The 26,016-nt window shown below is 44.1% G+C and overlaps 1 protein-coding gene across 3 annotated transcripts in view; it reads right to left on the bottom strand.

Moving 5' to 3' along the window:
• Window positions 1-25,647, bottom strand: part of SLAMF1 (signaling lymphocytic activation molecule family member 1) — a 39,137-nt gene extending 13,490 nt beyond the window's left edge. For 2 of the 3 annotated variants that reach the window (XR_008383298.1, XM_053608104.1), the window contains exons 1-4: window positions 25,515-25,647; window positions 16,050-16,388; window positions 13,924-14,208; window positions 2,994-3,092 (exon numbers count right to left, since the gene is read on the bottom strand). Coding sequence is in view for 2 of the 3 variants with exons in the window: in XM_053608104.1 (XP_053464079.1) it covers window positions 2,994-3,092; window positions 13,924-14,208; window positions 16,050-16,388; window positions 25,515-25,590 (799 nt within the window). In the remaining variant the exon portion in view is untranslated. Of the gene's footprint in view, window positions 1-2,993; window positions 3,093-13,923; window positions 14,209-16,049; window positions 16,389-25,442 lie in introns of all 3 variants that reach the window. The other variant, XM_053608105.1, reaches the window with a different exon arrangement.
• Between the last annotated feature and the right edge of the window lie 369 nt (window positions 25,648-26,016).

Raw genomic sequence — 26,016 nt, 5'->3', positions numbered from 1 at the left:
ACTCCCAGCTTTCTTACCTCCCTATTTCTGGAGGACTTGGTGTGTATGTGGAGAAGGGTAGGGTGGAAATGTGGAGGGATGATGCACCTGGGAAAATTTGGAAAATAAATATGGAAATAAACAATGTCATTCTGTTGCTCACCATTCGGAAATTTTACTTGGGGCCTAGCATCTCTGGAAATGAATAAGGTATAGAACATTCTAATTTTTAGCTAGTTTTAAAAATATATATAAATTATAGGAGTAGTTTATTCTCATTATAAAAATCAAAATTGTGTAGAAATGCATAAAAGTAGAAAATATAAGTCCTCTTCTTCCATTAATCAACCCAATTTCATTCCCAAAAGTAACTAAGGTTTTGAGATACACATCTATCCTTGTAGACCAGCTCTGTGCAGAACCTTCTGCGAGGATGAGATATGCTATAGCCTAGCCTTTTCAAGGGATTGTTGCCAAGTCCAGGAGAGGCAGTGGAGGCTTGGCTCACAGGAAATTACAGTCTTTAGGGTAGGCTTATTTTAACACCAATAAATTCATCCTCTCAAAAACCTGGGATCACATCTCTGAGGAAACAGAACATTTAGGAGGGGCACATTTTTGGTATCATGTATGTGGCGAGCATGGTGGAATGTGCTGCACAAGGGTGTGAGCCTCGGGGAGGGAATGTCGGGCAGACACTGAAGAAGTTCAAAGGATTCAAGGAAAGCCTCATGTGAGTTATGGGCACGGTGTGCCTAGTGGCTCTAAGGTCACTTTTTTGGTTAGGGTTGATCCTGACTGAGGAGTCTGAGTGTGTGTGCCTACATGTAAGTATGCGTAAAATGCAGGGGTGGACTTGAGGATGATGAGAAGTATTTGGGGGCAGCAGAGGGGATGCAAGGTAGTTCCGTGAAATATATTCTTCTGGTTCAAATCCTTGAGTGTTGGCAAGGTTGGACATGCCTGCCCAGCACTCTCCTAGGTGCTACAGAGAACAGACTCACATCCTCTAGGACTTCCAGTCTTGCAGGGCCCAGGCTAAAATTTAGGATTGGGGGAACAATCCTAAATGGTCAGAAAGATGGAAATAATTTGGGCCAATTGTTACTGCTCAAAAAGATCATTAGATCAAGATAATTTAGTCTCACTTTTTTTCTCCAGTATAAAAACAGATGTTTAGGAGCAAGCTTAAATTGGCTTAAAGGCAATAAATTCTTTTGGGTCTAATAAAAACAGTCTTGGCCTTAGAATTAGGGCATCTACATTCTTAGTCAACATTAGCTGTGTGGAATTAGGTCACCTCAGTGCATCTCTTTTCTTTCCATATCTATAAAGTGAGGGTGTAGACTGTTTAATGTCCTCCCCAGCTCTTACTTGAAGCAAAGTTAACTTATATTACCATAACTTCAAGTACCTTGAACCTGTTCTAGGTACCGTTTCCAGATGTTTCCAGTGCAGCCCTCTGCTGGCCTAGGACTTAAACACTGATGCTTTAACTCATCTCCAGTAAGAGATTTATCTGCCTATGCAGGTATGTATGCACATATATGTGTATCTATCTTCCATGCATCCATGGAAGCCACTGTGTGCACTGCTTTCCATGTATTGCCTTAGCAACCCCCAAGAGTACCATGAAATACATCATATTACCTTCATTTTGCAGGTGAGAGGTTATGCCATTTGCTTGATCATATAGCTTGCCTGTGGCAAAGTGTGCATTTGACTGTAAGTTTGTCTGATGCCAACACATGTACTTAACCAGTGTCTTCTCTTGGACCTGAACTTTCCAGGGAGTCAATGAAAAAACTTTCAGAGTCAGGCCACATTCTGGACGTGATACCATCAGAAGCTGCCACTAGAATCTCTCCCCAAAATTCTGTGGAGGGCATAGCATCTAAATAGACATTTGAACACAGGTTTGAGGAAGAGTTTTGTGTGTTATTGGCTTTCAGTGAACAATAGTGACTGGAGATGAGGATGGGTATGTGTGCTGGGGAAGGTGGCAGGAAACTGTGGTGGGGTGGACCGCCATTCCCTTCCCAGTACTACCATGCGATCAACAGGGTGCAGGCGAGGCAAGAACGTGGGGTGCGACCCCAGCACCTTTGCTGGCTGGGTTGAGTGGGTAAATTTAGCCTAGTGTCCTCATCCCTAGCATCTCACCTTTTCCTTATAGTACAAGCCAAGTGTGACAGCCCCACCTCTACCCCCTTAGACTCTCAATACAATTCATATCTGATTTAGCCAGTGGCTTCCTCCTCGGATAACTTAGATAGAGAAAATGAGGCAAAAGTAGGCAGCTGTACTATGATACATCTTCTATAAGCAAAACCAACACCAGAATGCTGAGGTAAGGGCTTTCTAAGAAGGTTTGATGCGAATGACAGTGACCTATGAGATCAGTCATGAGCTTGGTGGCATGAGGATGAGGTTCTGTCCTCACCATGAGAGGCCAGCAAGGGCACCTGTCCTGGTCTTAGTCTGATTCCAGTGTAGGCTGGTGGTGGTCAGTGTGGCTAAGGGGAGCACATTGCCCTGAGATAATGAATTAGGGGACATTTTGGAGGAGACGCCCAAACTTCAGGGGAATAATTGGACCTTATTGGTTTCACTCTTCCCTGACTGACTTCTGAATGAAATCACCAACTTCTCTGAGTTTAGCCCCCTGAACAATGAATACTGTTGAGCCCCTTGTCTGGACCCTCAGGCATCCCTCAGGCACACCCCTATTGCTGTACTAGTCACGCGGAACTAGACTCATCTGAATAATGTCTCCCATGTTAGACACCTTTGGCTCTTCTCTCTATTTATTCCCAGAGCCTAGTAGAGAGGATCAAGGCATGTTGAATTACACTGAATTGAGCAAGGTCCTGGGATACGTATATTTAGTGTTTTGTGCAAAGGTGGGCTGATGCAGAAAGCCAAAGTATTGAGAACAAGTCTGTGCTCATAGGGAGAGGCACCTGCTTAGCACAAAGAGCCCAACAAGAATTGCCTTATTGTCAGACACCTACCTCCTCTTCTCAACAGTAGTAGTACCACTTCGAGAATTATGACGGCACCAATGACAACCCCAAAGCACAGCCCAGCATACAGTCCCCATGGTACTGGTCCTGAAAAAACAAGGTCAAAGGACAATCTCAAAAGTATTGCAAGTTTAAAAACGTCCCACACTGAAGTAGGACAACTGAGCCTTAAGTTCTATTTCTACATTCTTTCCTGAGGGAGATTTACTTTCACGGTTTCAGAGATCAGCTTTAGACCACTGATGATTTCCATATCTGTTTGCTTAATTTCCATAAAGATTTTTCTGTCCAAATGCTTTATTTTTACCTCAATTACTTAAACTTATCTTCATCTCTCCTAAGTCAATCTCTCTGCCCAGTTTCTCTATTTTAGAATTTCTAATGTGTCCTGTATCTATTCTGGGTGAACAGAACATGATGGCTCCTCGAGCTATCCCTAGACAACCACGCTATTCTCATGAGAAACTGACAGGAAGAAAGAGGTACTTTTCTTTTTTTTAAAGTTAGACCTAATAGTGCTATTATTGTCCTTCCAGTCAAGTAACTGTGCTGAACCCACCAGACCTGAACCAAAAGAAAAGCATTTAGTTTTTGTCTGAATCATTCTCATACTTAAAAGTAGCCCGGGAGTACCAATCACCTGGGCTCAAAATCAGAGAGACAACTTCTATTGCCTTCTCTCGTTTTCCTTCTCTACCAAATCCTTCAGAACCAGGAGCAGCCCTTGGGAAAACAGTGAATGAAACCTACTGCCTCAGTAAATAAGACACTTAGCTCAGTAAGATAATAATAGACAATTATTGAGCACTTACAGTGGCTCAAACATTTTTTCAGTGCATCATGTGTGCTAATGTATTTAATCTTCACAACAAGCCTCCAAGGTACATATACTCATTATTACAATTTTATGGATAAGGAAGCAGGCATGAAGACTCTCAAGAACTAGAGCTTGGTCTAGGGGTAGAAATGTGGCTGAATACTAAAGACAGATTTCTTGGGGAGCCAGAGAAACTTAAGGGCCAGGGAAAAGTTATGCCAGGGTAATGAATAGTGAACTAACCTAAAGAACTGAGATTCTGGCTTGGCACCCACAGCACAGTGGTTATGGTGCCAGCCACATGCGCTGAGGCTGGCGGGTTCGAGCCTGGCCCAGGCCAGCTAAACAATGACCACTGTAACAATGACAACAAAAAATAGCTGGGTGTTATGGCAGGCACCTGTAGTCCCAGCTACTTGGGAGGCTAAGGCAAGAGAATTACCTAAGCCCAGGAATTGGAGGTTACTGTGAGCTGTGTGATGCCACTGCACTCCACCAAGGGCAACATAGTGAGACTGTCTCAAAAAAAAAAGAACTGAGATTCTAACTAAGGTAATAGAAGTAAGCATTCTAAAGTTAATATGTAAGGGAAACTAATAAGGATGATTGTGGAATAAGTCTGCTTGTTGTTGAACCTGAGATGGATTTATTGGGAAGAAATTGAAAGGAAAGAATAGTGGCTTACAAAAGAACAGAGTGATCACAGACACAATTTAGATGTTCACAGAGTTGCCTAATGATACCAACTGAAGTCCCAATGAATTCATAAAAGGCATTCCACCAAGATCCAAGAGGGCCTCCAACATAACTAACCAGAAGTTGCCTTCTGAATTTGAAAGATTCTGTTTTTTTCTCTGTAGGCCTTTCACACTTCACCTTAAGGTCTTACTGAACTGACTCTGTGAATGCTTTGATTCTAGATTCTCTTCTGAAAAGACTCCTGAATGTGTATAAAGCATAAAATTCGGAATCACTGCTGAGGCTGGAGGAACCATGTGACCATTCCACTCTGACCACTCTGAAGGGCTCAGAGTATGTGAGAGGCTGCCACACCAGGGACCTCTGGAGAAACCTCCTAAGCTGGAGCCAGAAGCCTAATCTTTGTGCTTCATCAGTCTATGAAATTGATGTAGCAAATTATTATAGCAGCACTTTCTATTTTGAGACTATTTCCTCTTTCTTCTACTGTAGGTATTTTGGGAACTTCTAAAACAACAGAAGTTGTTGTTCATTTGAGAACAAACACCCAGCCATTTATATACTTTTATTAGACAATATTTCTCCCAAATTTTATTGGAGCTTTAAAAACTTTAAACCAACAAACAAGGTAACGCCTCTACAACTGGAAAACAACAGATTACAAAAGTGCATCAGTAGCGCCACGTCCGCCTTTCTTCTCCCCCCTGTGCCCGATGCTCTGCTGCCCCCTGGCCTGCAGGAATTAACAATGACTGGCGCACATCACCCAGGCTCCAAGGACACAATAATGCCAGGCCCTTTCTACCTTTTCCAGAGCCTTAGGGGGAAGAAAACAATCTACTCAGCCCAATTAGATATGAGAGATAATTTGACCATAGTGTTGAAAGATATTTCATAACTTTTAATTTTTTTCCTAGTCTTCAGATACAATATGAACCACAGACTTTTTTTAACCTTAAAGAAACTATAGTATAGGGCTTATTGTACCCTATCTATTAATTTTATGTTGAGAAAACTGAGACTCAGACAGGGGTATCTGGAGTCACAGAAAAAGTTGGTGGCAAAGCTCATTGAGACGAGGAAGGCAATGTGGCAGGCTGTGATGCCTGGAGGACTTGAGTCTAAAGCCCTTTGAGCAGCTAACCCATCCTTCCCCAGCCTCCACCAAACACACGCCCAGTCCTGCACCAGGCTCTGCTCCACACTCTCCTTCTGGCAGCACCTTCAGCAGTCCACCATGCCATCCAGGCCTTGATGCCAGGACAATCTTACTTCCTCTATGTCACCTTTCCTGACCTCAGTTCTTATTCTTCTGTCTCATTTGGACTGATTCAGCACTGTGTCTTAGAACCTGAGTTTTGGCAACATTATCTCTGCCATGGAGGTCATTTTGAGTGATGGCATTTGGAGGTAGATAGATGGATTCAAATTCTGAGTCTATCAATTGATTCTGGCTGTGACCTTAGATAGGCTACTCATACATTCTGTGGCTTCAGGTTCCTCATCTGTAAAATGAGCACAGCAGGAAGTCCATAGAGTGGTTCGAAGAACCAAGGCAGTAACGTAGGGTGAGTGCACAGAGCAACGCCTGGAATCCTCATTGGTGAATAAATGTCAGCTACTTATACTAGCCTCAATACCCCAAATAAATACTAGGTTATAGTGAAAAGTGGGACTGTGCGGAGATGGGTTCAAGTGATGACTTTACTCAGGTTTCTCTGTGAGGAGCTCAAAATGGCATCAGCACCCAGCTGGCTGATTAACCGTCGCTATTCTAGGGCTTTTGGTGCACACACAAAAGGGGGTAGGTACTGAGGAATTAATTGGTCCACATCAATGCAAATTAGGTATTGAAGATCAACCAATCGCATTGTCCCTGGTATGCCCTCTGAGCCCACCACGCTCCTTTTAATGCAAATGGGGCATTAAAATCTGGCAAATCAGGTGACCTACTGGGGGTATGTCCCTCCTCGGTGGCTCTGGGGGCTGAGGGGTGTTGGGGAGCATGGGGGGATTGGAGGGATGGAGATCTTGGGGGTGACCAGCCTCTTCTACAGCTCTCTTACCACTTGGCACATAATAGGGGCCTCGGCAAATTCTGGTTGGTTGATTGAAAGGACAATAAGATGGGTTTGATCTCAAGTACAAAGGAATCTCTTCACTGATGTCCAGAGATGCTTCAGCCCCATGCTGTTCTTTCTGATTAGTTTCCCACCTATGTGGCAGGCCCAAGTGTTTTTACATTAGTGCTCATCCATTTGTTGCTATTCTCTAGTTATGGTATTTATATGAAAACCAAACGTCAGGGACTCTATGCCCTTAGGAATTTAGATAGATATGGACCAAATGCTATTGCTAAAGCTAGCTGGGGTAAGGGTCCCCATGATTTCTGTAGTATCTGGGGACAATTTCCTCCTGGTGCTCTATGTTTTTGAGCCTGAGTTCCATTTGCTCTGCTCTGTGTTGTCCTGGGTGCAAGGTTCAGTTCCTCTGTGCGTTTCCGCAAACAAATGAAAATAAGACATCAAAGACAAAAAAAATAGCTACACCAAGAATTTTGTGAGTTTAAATACTCTACTTAAGATCGAAGGGTTACAGGGAGCAGATTCCATGATGAACCAGGCCGCTTTCCCCACCTGACAGGCTCACACCCTCTCTTTCTCTTCCTATACCTGCATAAACAACATCTTTCCCCAACTCACACCTAGATTCTCTGGAGCTCTCACCCTCTGATGTCAGCATTTATTCAGGTACTATCCTAAATAAATACTGTTTTCTTCCAGAGAGCAATTCTAGAAATAGTTTCTTTCATATTTTCTTCCCTAGTAGGCACAGAATCCCACCTAGATTGTAAATTCTATGAAGGTAGGCCCTGTACCTTATTATTATTATTTTTTTTGTAACCCCTTCTCCAGCTGATATAACACAGAGCAGGAGGACATTCAATATGCACCTAAATCAGATTCAATTAGAGTCCATAGAATGGATCTGGGAGCAGTCTGGTATGTACCCTTTTGTGAAAAATTAACAGAGTGATACATATAAGAAGGTCTCAAAGGAATGAAAGGCCACCTTCTGAATGGCTCAAGGCAGGAGTCAGGGGCAGCAGCAATGACCTACTTGGCTTTTGCTTTAGAATGGAAGGAGAAGACAAGTGTCTGTTTCTGTGCCCTCAATATATCACCTGTGCTCCCCTTTCAAACCACCATTTCCTGTGGCAGAAACTCCAGCTCTCCATCTTTTTTTCTCAGTCATGTAGTAAGGCCTTTTGGGATAGTCATGCTCAGAAATCAGACAAAGGGTATCTTGGGGTCCATAAGCCCCCTTTTTTTTTCATTCACAAAGAAATGCTACCTGAACATTCTGGAACCAGAGGGTGAGGCAGCTGAGCAGGCTGGTTGAGAACTCCCGTGCTATTTAGGACGAGCGCTTTGCAGAATCTCCACCCTGTGGTTCTCCCCTCCACTGACTGCGGTTTTAATGTGACAACTCGGCATGTGGGCATGGGGCACGCCTCCAAGGAAAAAGCCAGAGGGCCTTTTTTTTCCCCTCCTCTCTGGAAAGCTGTTGCCACAGAAACACAAAATCCTCTCTCTCTCTTCCAGTCCTCAAATCTTACTATTTTTCTGGGTGGGGGTGGGGGGGGTGTAAGTAAAGAAGAAAACAAAAAAAGAATCTGAGAAACAAATGTAGCTCACTCAGGAGATGCTGAAATGTTAACGTAACGGTCTGAGAATGCCGGATCTCTTTCCTGCCTTTCATGTGGTTCTGTCAGTGAGGCTGCCTGCATAGTGCTCATCTCCTTGAAGAAGACAACCATCTTTAAGAGACACCTTCTTGTTGGTGGCAGTTTCCACTCAGAATTGGGGGTTGGGAGAGGATGCTTAGGAACCATATACTAATGTAAGGTCTGGGACCATCCAAGTAAAAAATGTTTCAGAGCTCACAGTTGCCAGAAAAATCCCTCAGCCCTTCCCAGCTGAAGACTACATCTCTCAGCTACCCTTGTAGCAGGTGTGGACATGTGACAAGACTTTGACCCATGAGATGTGCCCAGCTTTCGTGCTTCCACCACTGTTGACAGGTTCACTGGATTGGGAAGACCACAGACCACAGAGAGGAAGACCACGGGTTCACTGGATTGGGAAGAACACCCAGGTGACACTGTAATAATGGGAGCTCCCTGTTTGAGGGAGTAGTCTTGTTAGAAAGGGAGAGTCACTGGAGCTCTCTGCAGGTGTCAGCCTTTTCTTCCACTGAGCTAACTCAGACGTGCTGAGCCAGCTTTTTGCTAATCTTTTGAAAAAGATCTTCTTTTCAAGATGAACATCCAGGGGCATTCCCTTTTAGTTAAATTATTTAAGGTTAGGTATTAATCATTCTAGCATAGACATAGCTATTTCAGAATACAGTCATCAAAGAAGGCCGCAAGTCACACACTGTCCAGGTTTGACCCACATCAACATGCCTCACGTGACCTAGCTGGAGTATTTTGTAGCACCCTAGGACTTGGACTTTGCAATGAAGATGCTTCATTATAATAGACATTTTGTTTCTTACTGTAAAACACTGAAATGGCAATTGAAATAAGGATGAATATGAGACTAAGAGCCTGGAATATGTCACTTAAAGAAAATGATTTCAAGGAACAAATTCAGTATATTTTTGCATAGTTTGTTTCAGTTAAGTGAGTCCTTTCAAGAGAGTGTTGACATCACATGGCATTTGGTCTCATCGCAGAATTAACCACTTAAAATCACAGTGCTGATAATAGATGGTGAATTAATCTCTACTAAACCCTCAGACTCCACCATTTCACTCCAAGGCTGGGATTTCCCTTTGCCTACCCTAAGAAGAATGTCCTTGTTAACAGTTCCTGCTTTGGCTCAGGCTTCATCATCTCTGGACAGATTACAGCAAGAATGTCCCTCCATAACTAGGTTCTTTTTCTTCTGCTTCTACCCTGCCCCCGTCTGTCTCTACCCCACTGAATTTTCTCTTTTAAAGGCAAAACTGATGATGCCCCTCCTCCATCTAAAACTCTTTATTGGTTCCCATCACCTATAAGAAAATATAGAACAAGACTCAGCTATATCTGCTTTTCCCTTTGCCTGGAATGTCTGTCATCAGCTTGGATAATTTCCATTTATTTTTAAATCACAGCTTCTTTCACATCTGCTGTGATGCTCTCTCTGATCCCTGAGATGGTGTTCATTCCCTTCTCTTTGTTGCCTTGCACTTACTTCTGTTTTACACCTGTCGTGCTATGTAATGTAGGATAATTATTCACTTATACAACTACCTTCTTAAGGACAAGGATCATGTCCTTTTTATCTTTGTCTATGCAGCACCTAGCACAGTGTTGGGATATAGTAGGGTTTCGGCAAATGTTTTGTCAAAGTAGTGCAGTATTTTAAGAATTACTAGTATTCATTTGCAAAATGAAATTAATGTACTAACAGAAACTCTGTTTTTGGTATTTAGGAGACCTGATATACTGAGAAGGGCGTGCTACAAACCAGGTGCACCATCTGGCACAGTGGTTCCCCCATCCCTGCAGATGGTGGGAGGTGTGTGTGGGGAGAATCTCTACTTGTGTTACAGGTCGAATTGTGTTCCCCCCAATTTATATGTCGATGTCCTTAGAATGTGATCTTATTTGGGGCTAAGTTCTTAAAATAGATAATCAAATTAAAAGGAAGTCCTCCTGGTGGTGTTATGGGTTGAATCGTGTCACCACAAAATTCCTATGTTGAAGCTCTAACCCCATTACGTCAGATGTTACTGCATTTGAAGATGAGATCTTTAAAGAGATGTTTAAGTTAAAATGAGGTCAGTAGGGTGGGCCCTAATCTAATCTGACTGGTGTCCTTGTAAGAAGAGGAAACTTGGACCCACAAAGAGGCGCCAGGGATTCGAGCACACCACGGATGACCAAGTGAGGACACAGAGGGAAGGTGGACACGACCAAGCTGAGGAGAGAGGCTGCAGAAGAAACTAGACCTGCTGACATCAAATCTCAAACCTGGAACTTCTGGGACTGTGAGGAACCAAACTCCTGTTCTTTTTTTTTTTAATTAATTAATTTATTTTTATTAAATCATAGCTGTGTACATTGATATGATCATGGGGCATCATACATTAGTTTCATAGACCGTTTGACACATTTTCATCCCACTGGTCAACACAGCCTTCCTGGCATTCTCCCAGTTATTGTGCCAAGACATCTACATTCCACATCTACCAAATTTCATCAGAGAAATGCAAATCAAACTCCTGTTCTTTAAGCCCCCTGGGCTGTGGTACTAGGTAATGGCAGCCCTAGCACAGGCAGGTCCTAATCCTGTATGACTGGTGTTCTTTTTTTTGACACAAGAGTCTTGCTATGTTGCCCTCGGTAGAGTGCCATGGTGTCACAGCTCACAGCAACCTCAAACTCCTGGGCTTAAGTGATTCTCTTGCCTCAGCCTCCCAAGTAGCTGGGACTACAGGCACCCATCACAACACCCGGCTATTTTTTGGTTGCAGTTGTCATTGTTGTTTAGCAGGCCCGGGTTGGGTTCAAACCCACCAGCCTCAGGGTATGTGGCTGGTGCCGTAACCACGGAGCTACAGGTGCCGAGCCATGACTGATGTTCTTATGGGAAGAGGAAATTTGGACACAGAAATATGCCTGGAGGGAAGATGATATGAAGAGAAGTGAGGAGAAGACAGCCATCTATAAGCCAGGAAGACAGGCCTACAACAGACCCTTCCCTCACAGCCCTCAGAAAAACACCAGGCCTACAGTCACTTGATTTGAGACTTCTGGCTTCCAGAACTCTGAGACAATATTTTTCTATTGTTTAAGCCACAACAGTTTGTGGCACTTTATAGCCTTAGCAAACTAATACACCTTGGCAGTTCTTGCTATACACACAAACTGAGGCTAGACTATCAACTCTGGGAGGGACATCACTTGTTCTTCTTTTTCATTTTACAGATGATAAAACAGAGACCCAAAAGAGGGACAGGCCACCTCCTGTTGGGAGGTTCACTTTATGACTCAGCCAAGACCCCCACAGGGTGCTTCCCTTGGCACCTTGTTTCTGCGGCTTCTTTTCCCTCCACACCTCACAAAAACCTGCTTCAAACTCAGTAAACCTGGTTCTTACTGGTGTATACTTGATATTCATTATGGCTTAGATGGGGAAAACCATCTTCAAATGTTCCCTAGAATGTCCTGAGCTAAGTGACCTTAGCATAAGATTTCTGGCCTACCGAGACTTTGGTTTGTACTAATGAAATTTTTGTTAAACCATATTGAGCATGAAGAGAGTCTATCCCTTTTGGGGATAGGCCAGGGTAAAACATTTGGTGCCTTGTCTTTACTCTACTAGGGCGGCTTTAACCAGAGAGTACTGTGCTAAGGTATGGGCCACTGCTTCCTTATTTATGTAAAAAATAGTAGTAGGAATAGTAGTAGTTGGGGCAGCACCTGTGGCTCAGTGGGTAGGGCTCCAGCCCCATATACCTAGCGGGTGGGTTCGAACACAGCCCCGGCCAAACTGCAACAAAAAAATAGCCGGGTGTTGTGGTGAGTGCATGTAGTCCCAGCTACTCAGGAAGCTGAGGCAAGAGAATCGGCTAAGCCCAAGACCTCGAGGTTGCTGTGAGATGTGACGCCACAGCATTCTACCAAGGGCAACAAAGTGAGACTCTATCTCTAAAAACAAACAAAAATAGTAGTAGTTATAGGGTTCACATAATTAAAGCACATTTTCGTTATGGTTTATAAGATACTTTAAGTACATTATTTCTTCCACTAATACTTAGGAGGCTCCCAAGGACCAGACAGCCCAGCTCTATCACTTGCTCTGGGTGCAACCTTACTTAATCTTTCTATAGCTTTGTTTCCTCATCTATAAAGTAAGGATACTAACACCATCAATATTATCTGGTTGCTGTGAGGTTTAAATGAGATGCCACTTAAATGGCACAGGGTAAACAATTAAGACTTTCCTGTTATTATTTATAGATGAAGGGTCTAAGTAAGTCTCAGAGGGTTGAATGACTTATTTGTGGCAGTGTTGGAACAGGACTTTTGGGGCCACATTCTGTAAAGCACCCACAGTGCAATGAAACACTGCTTTCCTGGTTCTGCAGCACCTTCTGAGTGACTGTGGGTGGGGAGAGAGGTCTGAGCTGGGAGGATAGCCTCCGAATGTGGTTTGGAAGCAACGTGGGCAAGCAACCTCACACATCTAGTAAGAGGACCAGTGGGTGACTCCTGCTATGAAACGGCTTAGAGAGGCGACACATAGTGGGTTCGGACCCACTGAGGAACTCCCAGGTGCAGCCTGAGGGCCAGGTGAGATTTTCACAGAAGTCCATCTGGAAGACTCCAGGGGACATTCTGTGACAGGAGGTGCTATGTGGAAGGGCGTAACTTGGCTGGATTCCCCTGATGCCTTACCTGTGGTGAGGTGGGAAAGCCCTCCACAAGAATACCACGGCTACTGTGGGAAGGAGTCTCCTCAGAATGACTCTCCTCCACTGGTGAAAGGGCCAGTGTTGTATCCTGTATCATGTGGTTAGATGGGTGTACTTAATCAGTCCCCTCTTCTCTTTGGTAACAGAATAAAGGTGCTCTTCTTTCTAGAGAAAGTGCACTCAGAAGACTATGTTTAGGTGCTAACTCCATTTAAACGTGAGGAGGTACTGAAATGCTGTGAATTTCAGTGTCCCCATCTGCATCAGGGTGGTGATAATGACGGTTGGAAGTGCTTTGCCAATAATAATGTGGTACTCAATTTATCATTATTCCTCAGCTCCTGAGTCCAGGTCTTAGTTCCACCTCTCTCTGGCTCCCCTGGCCCTCTGACCTGCTGTGGGATTCACAGTCCCTTCCATAAAATTAGGGCCTTCATTATGTCCCATGTTTCATGATTGAGCAAATGTTTCCTATCTTGCCTTTATAAAGCATTGATTGTTAGAGAATGGAGATCACGTGTCGTATTTACTCCCAATTTCCTACAGAGTAGGTTATCAATAAATACTTACTGATGGTATAGAATCGTCCCCCCCTTAGTGGAATGTAAACTTGAGAGTCCAGACGTGTCACTTGCACTCACCCAGCCAACCTTGTAGGTTGGGGCCAAGGCAGGAGGCAGAGAGGAAGGGCAATGCCTGGGACAGCTGGCTTCTTGGTCTAGCTTGTCATTTCCCATTGCTCTCCTCAACTGTGAACTGTATATGACAGTGCCGCCTGGTCAATGCGAGGGTGCACTCACGGAACGCACACAATGACTTTCACTCACTGAACGCAAACTCGCCATGGCTAGGGAAGCAGAGCAGTTGGCTCAGGTGGAAGCTGAGCCCATACTTGTTAGGGTGGCACCCTAACCACACCAGTGTACTCACCCGAAGGTTCTGTGTGGCATCTGGGCCAGGGGGTGATGGCCTTGGAGTGGTTGCTGATGGGGTTGCTCACAGTGCAGATGTAGGTGTCGTCAGCTTGCTGGGGGCCGAGGGTGACAGACAGCAGGTGGGAGCTGTTGACTGAGCTCAAAGGCTGGCTGTCTGCTTTCTCACTCCAGCTGTAAACCACATTGTCCCCCTTCTCCACCATGCAGGCCAGCATCAAGGTGCATGTCCCATTCTCCTGGGTCTTGTTTAATACTTTAATTTCTGGAGTGGAGACCTGCTCTGTCAGGAGGGGGAGGAAGGGAGCCATCATTGAAGTGAACCTCTGGGAATTCTCACTTGACCTTTTTGTTAGAACCCAGCACAGACTAATGGCATCCCTTCCCAGGGGTCTTCAATGGGATTTACTTCTAGTGGTGACCTATTGGGCCATCCTTCACTTCCCACTCCATCCCTCACTTCCCACTAAATCCTTTCTAAGAACATCTTAGGATAAAATAGAGAAGATGAATTTTTGTTTTAGTCTCCTACTGATACTGCTGAAGCTTCACTTGCCCTCACTCACTTTAGTCGAGTTTGCTGTCAGTTGACCCCTGTGGACTTAAATCAGCTTAAATTATTACCTCCTAGACCTAAAAGAACGATGAAGTGATTTCATCTATATTGTGTGGGGGTGTGTGTAGCAAGTGCTTTTGTGTGTCTGAGATAGGGCTCGGTCCTCCATTATAGGCACAGGCCCCATCAATCTATCCCACTCTGATGCCTTGAAACAGGCGAGATAAAAGGAGTCTTGTTAATTTAGCAATTGCTATAGAACAGGCAAGCGATGGTGTTTCACCCTCATCACCTTTTTTAATCCTTTCAACAATTATAATTCTAGTTTCCATGATTCCTATTTTATAGATGAGGAAATGGAGTTCCAGAGAAGTGGAAGATCTTGTATAATGTCACAAAGCTTCTAAGTGGCTAAATTGAGATTTGAACCTAGGTCTGTCTGACTCCAAAATCCAGCCCCTTTCCTTGAGTTGAGAAGAATGCTAGGGTTGCAGAGGCCACATTCCCAGAGTAAGAATTGGATCATGGGATGTGACAGGGGCAGTGAACTTATAGGAACAGTGAACAGTGTTGAATGTGTGGCACCCACACTGTTTTAACAACTGCTTCACATGCAGCCTGCTGGAGGGATCAGAATCCCAGGAGCCTATGGGGAATTCTGCATGTACTGTTTGAAGGAAAGAGGGTGCTGGGGTGGAGAGGATCTGCTTGGGTATTGCTGTGTTCCCTCTAGATAACTGAAGACTTCCAAGCAAGGCTGGGCAGGTAAGAATTCCTGTCCCATCCTCAGATATGTGTATAAGGAAGTCATTCTGAAGAAAAAGGAAAGCCCTGTGTGGCTATTGGGATTCCTGAGAATTCGGGCCTAAGAGACATATACCCTGGGTACATTTGAGAGGGACTGACCGTTAAAAAGGCCCAAAAAAGCTCTAGCCTTTGGTTCAGATGGACCTGGGTCCTAGTTGTGCAACTAAGGGACTTTATAACCACAGCCTTTGTTTAAATGAGAAAAAGAGTTCTTTTCCCACCAGGTAAATGTGGTCCTCCGCCGGGTCACAGGGCTTGGTGAGTGGCATGTGGGCAGAATGTCAGCTCTCTTTACCCAGAAGCCCCAGTGCAGTGAACCACCTACACAAATGGGTAGTGACATGTGCAAACCACTTCTTTCTGAATTTCGGTATCTTTATCTATGGGAAAGGGTAGGTTTGATCAGTGACATTCAAACTTTTTAAAATCAGAAAAAAAATTCTGTTTTCAGATAAAATCTTATTTGCAGACCAAGACTCTTGGGGCTACAGGCCCTCCAGCCCACAGGCAGCTGGGCTCCTTTCTTTTGGGAAATGTAAGTAAGAACAACTACCCACCAGCTACCACCAGTGTGCAATGTGGAGGAAACATTGTAAACCTCTGAAACCTTTTCCATGAAGCACAGTTTAAACACCCCTGAACTAGATGATCTTCAAGTTCCTTCCAATTCTGAAAACATTTGCTTTTAAGAGAGGCCTAAATTCTTGGACAAGGGAACATCTCGGCTCTGCACCGTAGACGGGAGAGGCCACCGTTATTACCATAAAGTTTCAGCTGCCGGCAAAAGTGCTGAACTGAATCATTTTTCTCCAGGGTCATAAAGTACCATCCCTCATCTTCCTTCCTGCTTTCCAGGATGTCCAGGCTCAAATTCTCCAGATGAAACTTGTAGCGGTCCTTTAGATAACGCGGACGGCCTCCTTCAGATGGATCAAGAGACACTATTTTCTTCTTGACGCTGTTTTCTGGTGACGTTGCTACTGTGACAACGATGTGGATGCTTCTGTTCGTGCTCTTCTTTATCCCTTCATGTGTCAGAGGCAGCAACACTTTCCTTCCCAACTGGTGGAGAGTCTTGGGGCAGTTCATCATGCCTGTGACTATGGGAGGGAGGAGAAGAGAGCCCCTTATTAGGGAGGTCTTAGACCATATCACGTCTGTGGATCAGGAGTGACACGCTGCAGGCTCTCCCTTTTCCTCGTGGGCTATCTCTGGGGTGAGCAGGCTACGAGGGTCCCTACTATATTCTAAGACTTTCGAAAATCTTAACAGAAATCCTAAAATGACTTTGAATAGACAGGTATAGTCTAGAACACCAGGTTTCTATCCACTCAGATTTATAGCTAAGGCCGCAAAGCACAGGGAAGTTGAACGCATTCCCTAAAGTCACAGAACTACTAAGTGGGAGAGTCAGGAACAGCATCTTGGTCTGTCAATCTCTCTACCAGAGTTTGCGCCATCATTGAACACCAGCATAAAGGGTGGAGATCAACAGAAAACAATTCTGTGCTCGTGTTCCCAGGGGACTGAGGCCACGAAGCATCACTTCACGTGATGCAGAAAACGGAAAAGTTTCAGGAATGTGGAGTCTGGGAAGTGGTAAACCCAGCATTCAAACTGTGGCAGCCTGGCTCTCGAAAACACCCTGAGATAGTTAATAATATTGAGGGTGAGATATTATTTTATTTCTCATTTTCAAAAAAGCTGAGCCAACAATAAGCAAAAAGAAAGACACAAAAACCCAAAAACCTTTCAAACCACTATAAGGGATCCTGCTGCTGATTACTTAACACCTCCCCTGTCCTCAAACCCACAACCTACTCCTTTCCTTCCTCTCTCAGCTGATGATTTTGCTTTGTGTTTCACTGGAAAAAAAATGAGAAGAAACAAAAAGAGAGGCTCCATTTATTACCACTACCAAACTGAGCCACCTGCCTGGATGGCTGTTCTATGTTCTCATTTAAGGCCAGCCTCTTCCCTCATGGAACATGCACCTATTTCCAGGCTTGGTTCCTGTAACTGCCTCCACTGCTTGCATTATTAGTTTTCAACTGGGTTATTCTGATCAATATACAACATGTGACTATGTAATTTCTCTCATATTAAAAAATCTGTGCCCTGATCCCAGGTCCATATCCAGGTACCTCCCCATTTCTCTGTTTTCCTTTATAGAAAACTCCTTTCATGTTTGTTTATACTTTCTGTTCCCTTTTCTGGACCCAGTTTTCCTCGTACCCACTCCAAACAGGAGCTCTTCCCTATTACTCCTTGGAACCACTTTTGTCAAGGTCACTGTCTATTCCACTAAGCCATGGCAGAGTCCTTTTCTTATTTGCTTTCTTGGGAGCACTTAGCATAGTTTGTTACTCCATTGTTGAAACACTGTCTTCATTTGGCCCTGGGAACACCATACTCTCTTGGTTTTTCTCCTATATCATGTGGCTACCCCTTCTCAGTGTCCCTTGGAGGGAGGTGCCTGCTCTCCCAGATCTCTAACTATTGGAGCCTCCCAGTACTCAGACTTCTCTTCCGCATCATCACTCATCCAGTTTCTCATCCAGTCACACAGTTTGGCATATTTCTGGAATACTTACAGAGCTATAGCTCCCACCCAAACCTTCACTGAACTCCTGACTGCCTATACAGTTCAGTCCTCGAAGGTCTAAAGGGCACATGAAACTTAGCAAATGAACTTTGATTTCAAAACACCTGCAAACGTTATAATTCACCCCATTTCTCAGGTCAAAACATTGCAATCATTCTTGACTCCTTTCTTTTTCTCATACTCCATATTTAGTTTAACAGCAAATCCTGTTGGCTCTGACTTCCAAATATGTCTGGCATCTGAGCCCTTTGCACCTTCTCTGTTTCCGTGGCCATTGTCTCAGGCGTAGGGCAGGGATTGTCCTCCAACTAATCTCCCTGCATCCATACAATGGATAGAGCTGTCTTTTAAAATCCCACTTTTATCTCTCTTCTGCTTTTTTTTTGAGACAGAGTCTCAAGCTGTCACCTTGGGTAAAGTGCTGTGGTGTCATAGCTCACAGCAACCTCCAACTCTGGCACAAGCGATCCTTTTGCCTCTGTTTTTCTATTTTTAGTAGAGATGGTCTCGGTTTTGCTCACGTTGGTCTCGAACTGGTGAACTCAAGCAATCCACCTGCCTTGCCTCCCAGAGTGCTAGGACTCTGTTCTGCTTTTAAGCCTCCAGGGCTTTTTAGCATCTGTAGAATAAAATTCGTATTCTTGGACTGATGTGGCTTCAAAGGCCCTGCACCCTATCCTTTGTACAGCTGATCCTCCACTTCCAGCCCTGTCTACTTACTCGATACACTCTGGCCACACCAGCTCCCGTTGCTCCATCAGCCCACCAAGAGCATTCTTATCCCAGAGCTCCTGTATTTATTGTTCCTCTGTGTGGAAAATCTCTTCCCTTACATACCTGGGTAGCTCTTTCACCCATTTTAGGTTTCTTTTCAAAAAAGTATCTCCTCTAAGGGACTTCCTTTGACCATCTATCTAAAATAGCCTCTGCCTTCATATTGTATTCACTGGTGCTTGATGTTAATTATATATTTGTTTGTCTTATTTTTGTCCCTCCCACTAGAATGCAAATCTCTCAAGAGGAAGAACTTCATTTTGTTCACAGTTTTGCTCTTAGGATCTACAACAGTGCTTGGCAGAAAGGACATTTTTTAATAAGTATCCGACCTATTTATTAATGCTGAAATCCATATTTGCGTAACATGTACATAACTGAACTTAACCATAAGCTAACGTTGATAAAAGAAGGAGCCCATGACTCAGAGAGAGCACAGATTGTTCTAGTCGATAAAAAAGATGGAGGAGTGTGGTAAAACCATCTGCTTAAGTAATGTGGTTACCAGGAGAGACCCCTCCACAATATATCTGTGGTTAAGATGAGCTGCTAAAAATTAGACATAATGGCCGAAATATTCTTTATACCTAAATACTTGGAAATACCAGCACTGTCCAGTAAAGGACCCAGCCAATCATAGGTTAGAGAGTCAGTGATTAGGAAAAAAGAAAAAGTAGGATTAGAGTGGCTGAAACTCAGAATAATTATTAAGGAAAAGTGAGAAAGGCAATTAGGTGTTTGTTCTTTTATTTTTTAAATTAATTAATTAATTTATTTTTGAGACAGAGTCTCACTCTGTAGCCCTGGAGAGAGTGCCATGGTGTCAGCATAGCTCACTGCAACCTCAAATTCTTGGGCTCAAGCAATCCTCCTGCCTCAGCCTCCCGAGTAGTGGGGACTACAGACATCTCCATAATGCCTGGCTAATTTTTCTGTTAATACTATAGATGGGCTGTAGCTCTTGCTCAGGCTGGTCTCCCCAACTCATGAACTCAGGTAATCTACCTGCCTCGGCCTCCCAGAGCCTTAGGATTACAGGTGTGAGCCACTGCGCCTGGCTATGTTTATTTTAAACATTACTCAAAAATCAACCCTTAAAATGAAGTGTTCTCCCCTCATACTTGATTAGATGAGAAATGGTATTGGATTTGTTGTTTTACACAGACACACTGGGAAGCATGTTGGGCTTCCTTCCAGCCACACTGATGAATGCTTGACTGCCCAGATGATGTGACTCCTCTGGGGACCACATATCTGAATTGTAGACACAGTACCCAAAAGAGTAACCACCTCTTGAATTCTGAACCCAAACTTCTATATATAAAGAAGGGAGAGAAAATTTAGAGCCACACGTGCAATTATAACCCCCCCCGAACATGTGTACAAAAAGTTGTACACAAGCATATGCATATTTTCCCGGGAGTACATCCATAAATAACATTTCTCAAAGGGATCTGAGATTCAAAACAAGATTAAAAATTGCTATCATGCCATTGATTTTTGTAGATCAACTTTAATATTGAGGAAAAGAGAATGAAAAGGATCCCAGTGTTTAGATCATAACCTTTCACCCTCTCAAACATCTCCCCTGAACCTCTCTCCACTACCTGACCCTGCCGACCCTTTGTGCCATGGTTGCTTCTAGAACTTGAAATTGATAAGGGGGAGTGAGGAAATAGGGGATGTGGAGTAAGGTAGTGAGCAGCAAAAAAATTAAAAATTAAAAAAAAATAGGAGAGAAAAGAGGAAAAGCAAAGGGGAGGGGTGATACATAGAGGCAGAGTGGTTTATGAATATTCAATCATGGGATCTGGAACCAAAACTTCATTAGGAAGAGACCCTCACACCTCTAGCCCACATAAAGAATGATGATGTAACACCTGCGTGTGTGAGTGGCTGCGTCTGGAGGGCTCCTGAGCATAAGTGGAAACATAAGTGGGGGCTTTAAAGTGGCTCATAAAACCCTTCACGTGGAGTCCTCAGTCCTGAAACATGCCCCTGCCTGATGAGTGTTTTCCAATGGGGCTGTGATTCAGTCTGCCCCTGCTTACTGAGAGTCTGGGAGGAAACATTTGTAGTTGCCAACACCAACTCACTTTCTTTCACCGATGATTCTGCTTTGAAAAGAGAGTGTTTCACATGGGCCCGTGGATACTGGCCTGAAATTAGTAGGCTTCAGCCAACCTTTTTACAAGATGGTATTCCACCTAATGAAAATCCCTTTTTATTTTTTTGCTTAGCCCTGACACTTTTATAAATGTGCTTTTAGCATCTTTCTATGGCATTTCTTTAAGGTAGAGAAGAAACAGAAGTTATTGGCCTCATAGTTCTTGTGGTAAGTTCAGGCCCAGAAAGAAAAGATAACTTGCCTGATGATGCTTTTTAAACCACAGCCGTATTAGTCAGTTGAACTCTGTTCCCACTCTTGATGTGCCAGGATCTTTCTGCCTTGCTCCGTGCACATGCCCTCCCCTACCCTGAAAGCGCACAGCCACCCATAATTTCGCTGGCTAGCTCCTCTCATCCTCTCTGGTCTCCATTTCAACATCTCCTCCTTAGGGAAGACCTCCCTGACTCCTGGCTTAAGTTAGGCTCTCCTGCCCTGTGCTGCTAAGGCACTTGGGATCGCTCCTTCATATTGCTGATCATGTTTTAAATTCTGGTTCAATGCCTGTCATCCTTGTGCAACTGTAAGCTTCCAAGAATAGGAACTCTTTATTCACCGATACATCCCTAACACCACCTGGGACATAGTAGGAGATCAGTAAATCCTTACTGCCCAAGTGAATGAATAAAATGGGGTGAATGAATGAAGGAGTGAACAAATGACAACATAGAGTCTAAGTTCTCCCCTCTCCAAAACTAGAAAGTAGTCTGCTTTACCTTTATAGCATCCCTGAGAGGTATACTGTGGCAGGAAATCATGGGGACACTTTTTCCCACTTGCCACATGAAGAGATGAAAGTCTTAGCTGTGCACCCTCAGTTTCACGCACAGCAGACAACTTGCCGTCCCCTGAACACTTGAAACACGGGAGTCTGCATTTGTGTCTCCATCTAGAATGGACTTTTAAAAGTCTCATAAAAAATTCAACCTATCAGACCTATATATTTGGAGATTTTTAGTTTCTTCATATTTATTTTCATTAATTTTATCCCAAATATGCCTACCAGAGGTTTTGGATGTTCTAGATCAAAGTCAGATTTCTTATAAAATGACTCCACTTGTCCTTTGTGAGCAACCAGACGTTCCATTAAAAAAAAAAAAAAAAACTTATATTTTCCCTGCTTAGAAAGGGGAAAGAGGCACAGTTCTCTTTAGGAGACAGCTCTCTCTCTTCCTTAAACAATTCCCCCTTACTCCATCACTTTGGTAGGTGAATAAAATCTTGGCCAGATAGCCCCTTGCATGTCTCAGTTTCTGTGATAAGTCCTACGACTGGTCTCCAAGTTCTGGGGCTCATTCCTTCTTACATGTTGTGTGCAGATGGCACAAGCTTATCCAGGCACCTTGGGGGCTTAACCTAGTGACTTCATTCAGGCTATAACAATTTGGCCCTCTCAGAAAGAGAAAAGTTTGATTATACTTTTGAATCAAAGCAATTACCTATAGAAATCATTACTGATTGAATTCTCAGCATACATACAAAGTTTCAGGAAGCTGATGCACTTTATTAGGATGCCAGGAAATCCAGAGAAGTTTCATTTTTCCACTCTCTTTATCCTTAAGTCTTTGATTTCTTCTCTGCCATTTTCTTAAATTGGTATATAACAGATGTATATATTTTGGGGGTACATGTGATAATTTGATACATTTAAATACTGTATAAAGATCAGATCAGGATAATTGGGCTATCCATAACCTTGAATAAATATTTTTTCTTTATGCTAGGAACATTTGAATTATTCTCTTCTACTTATTTTGAAATACACAATAGGGTATTGTTAACTATAGTCACCCTACTGATCTATCAAGCGCTAAGACCTACACATTTGGAAAGACACAAGAAACTGGTAACAGTGATAGCCTTCAGCAAAGGGGTCAGCAGGGAGATTAGTCTTTACATTCTTTTCATTGTTGAAGTTGTATAGATGTACACGTGATAATAAACAAACTTATTAACAAAAAAGATAAATGAAAACTTGCACGATGCAAAAAGTTTCTATCCATTTTCCAAATTCCAGATCAAATACTTCTTACATGTCCTCTACATTATCCTAGGATTTTATCAACATCTCTCACCTTTTGAAATTTCTAAACTTTAAGTTATTTCAATTCAATGCAATTCAACTCCTAGGCCTCAATCGTAGGTAATATGTTCTGATACACATTTTAGCATCCCCCTTACATCCTGCTCACTCCTCAAACACAGGCTCATGCAGTTTCTTTCACTGAGACCTCTGAAGTCAGGCTATGTGAGCACAGAGAAATTGCCACTCTGTTCTTCTCTTTCCTCATTTATAAAGTTGTAATGGTAACAATAACAATACATATCTTATAGGGTCGATGTGCAAATTAAATGACTGGTATTCATAAAGCACTTTTGAATATAAGTGTGCCTGATGCAAAGCAAGTATGTTGTGTACATGATTTTTCATCTTGTGAGGGCCAAATCCACAGGAGAATACCAGCCCCTGTGTCAGGTGCTGGGCAGACCTGGATGTTCATTTTGCTGCCCTGCATCTTACACAGTGCCCGCCATGTTGTGTGTCCTGAATAGATAGTGGATGAAAGGGATTGTCCAAAGTCAAGCTATGGATAAAATCAAACAGCCATGATATTCTGATTTCCAGTCCGGCACTGGGGACAGTGAGGATAATGGCATCATATTCCAGTATTAAAGTTTTTGAGAACTAGTACCTAGATTGACATCTTGGTATAGAATGGGGCAGTGAACACACAAGGTTGGGCCAAGTCTAGGACCACACACTTGTCCTTCACCTCTCCCCTATGTATGTGAAGTGGACAGAGGAACAAAAGAGCTCCACCAGGACAGAAGAATAAAAGAGCTCACTGAGGAGGGTCTGTTAATTACAACCAAGGCACCATGCTGGTGGGGGACATTGCTAATACGGTGGGCTGGGCATGGGCTGAGGTGGGTAGAAGCTCTGGGGGAAATCTCTAAACATTCTGCTCAGTTTTACTGTGAAATGAAAACTGCTCTGAAAAATAAAGTCTATTAAAAAATATTAATGGGGGAATGGAAAATTTATTTCAATTGGGGAAGGGGCATGTGGACTTTTTGAGTTTCACAATTGACTGGGAATTGGAAGTTGAGCTGCGCAGAGCAGGTACTGGTGGTTTACAAGAATCAAGTTTCTTGTTTGGGTAAAATCTGTCATGACTGACCAGTCCCATTTGCAAAGCATTTCCATCTGGGTTTTACTGGGGCTTCACACATGAATGTGTATTTAAAAATAAAAACACTGAAGACTTTTTATAAATATTTCAGAGAAGACGACACACAAGGAAGGAAGTGGCACCAATGGGCAGATGCGCCTGTGCGGCAGGGCTGTGCCTCTAACCAGCGACCTCCACAGCTGGTCAGCAGCACTCGAGATGCCATGGGCCAGGCTGGCCAGGAGTCCAGCCAGCAGAGATGGAAAGGACTGGCCCGCAGTTCAGCTCATTACTGCTTACAATCACCAAGAAATATAGAACAAACTGAGTCAAACTGGGGGCAACAAGGAAGGCTTGGCTCTCCCTGCGACCACTTATAGGGGTCAGTTTGGCTTTCTGAGCTCTGAGCTCAGCCCTCCCTCCCCTAGACCTTGGGAAGGAAGAGCTACGAGTCTGTTGATTCCGAGTGAAATGGCGGGGTTCAGCAAGGGCCTCTTTTCTGGCAGCCTGGCAGGAGGCGCATCCGATGTGCGGCCCCCCAACATCCCTGGCCTATTTGGGGGCTTTTCCTAGAAAAGTCCATAATGGATTTGCGGTCTTGAAAACCTCAAGCCCAAAACACCCTGGGCCTCAGGACTTCCCCCCTTTTCCTAACGCCACCTCCTTTACTCCAGGCTGCCTCCCATAGTCCAGACAAATAAGCAGAAGGGGATCCTCCTTCCACTTACATGCCAGCCTGGAGTCCATCTCTTGCTCACGTACCTCTTCTCACAGCCCTGATACTGCTAAGCAGAAAAGAGCAGCTTGCCTGGAAGGAGGACAGCCAGAAAGACAGAGCCCAGCTCTGAGCTCCGGCCCCGAGGCTTTCCGATTTGCATTTCCCACCTTCTGTAACCAGCCCTGGATGCCAGGAATCCCAAGTTCTTCCCCTCTTGCTGTCTTGAAACCAGCTCTTCCAAGAAAGTAGCCACCAGTATGACCACACTGTGGCCACTGTCAGTTCTCAGCCAAAGAGCTGGGGTTTTCACTTCTACCCTTTCTTCCCGATATAGCTCTTGCTTTCTCTTGGACTGTGTTCCTGTTTGCGTGTGTGTGTGTGTCTGTGTGTGTCCTCCAGGACAGGGATGTAGCACATATCTCCCGAGGGCTGTCCCCTGGCACAGTCCCTCCTGCCTGGGTCCAAAGGATGGCCGTGCAAAACCAACTGCTCAAACCATGATTCCCGTCAGAGCCTCTCACCCTGAGAAGCCCGGCAGGAATGTGACAGGACCTCTTCCTGATATCCTTGGAACACAGGATTAGCAGGGCTAAGCCTTGAAACCCAAAAGCCTGGGAACTCATAGTATTCCTTCCTCTTTGAAAGAGGCAGTCAAAACTCAGAGCCAGTTCCTAAGGAAGAAGTGGCCGAGCTATAGTCCCCAGATCTGCACCTTACCTTCATCCATGAGGTTACGCCGATTCCTGGCAGCTGACAGGGACTGGGACCCTCAGACAGAGGTTCACTCACCTAGTCCATAGCTCGGCTCAAAGGCCAGGGAGAGAAACAGCAGGAGGGTCAAAGAGTGGAGCCCCTTGAGATCCATCAGTCAGTGAGGAGAAAGGAGGGAGTCTGGCCAGGAGCCGGCAGTGGCTCACAGACGCCACTGCCACCACAGCAGAACTGTGGCGTGTCAGGCAGTGCTGCCTCTGCTGTCTGATTTATGCATCACAGGCTGCTTCCTGTGTCTCTGGGGACTTTTTCTACCCGTGCCTCGAGGATTGCTCATCTTACTTCAGGGCTTAACTCACTTTGTTGTTCTCAAGAAGCATGTTTCCACAGAAGTCAGGCACTGTGACGCTGGGAGCTGGGAAGGGGGACAAATCCAGCTTTGACCAGAAATATGCTTCTCTCCTTTCCTCAGCTATCTCCACAAAATGATGTCACAGCATCTCTGAGCAGTCCTCCCTGGTAACTCTTCTTAAAAGAAAAAAGTGTTTTGTCAGACTGCCCTTCACGTTTGATAATTCAA

The sequence above is a fragment of the Nycticebus coucang genome, chromosome 10, assembly GCF_027406575.1.
Source record: "Nycticebus coucang isolate mNycCou1 chromosome 10, mNycCou1.pri, whole genome shotgun sequence".
NCBI lineage: Eukaryota > Metazoa > Chordata > Mammalia > Primates > Lorisidae > Nycticebus > Nycticebus coucang.
This window is presented reverse-complemented; position numbering and strand designations above follow the sequence as displayed.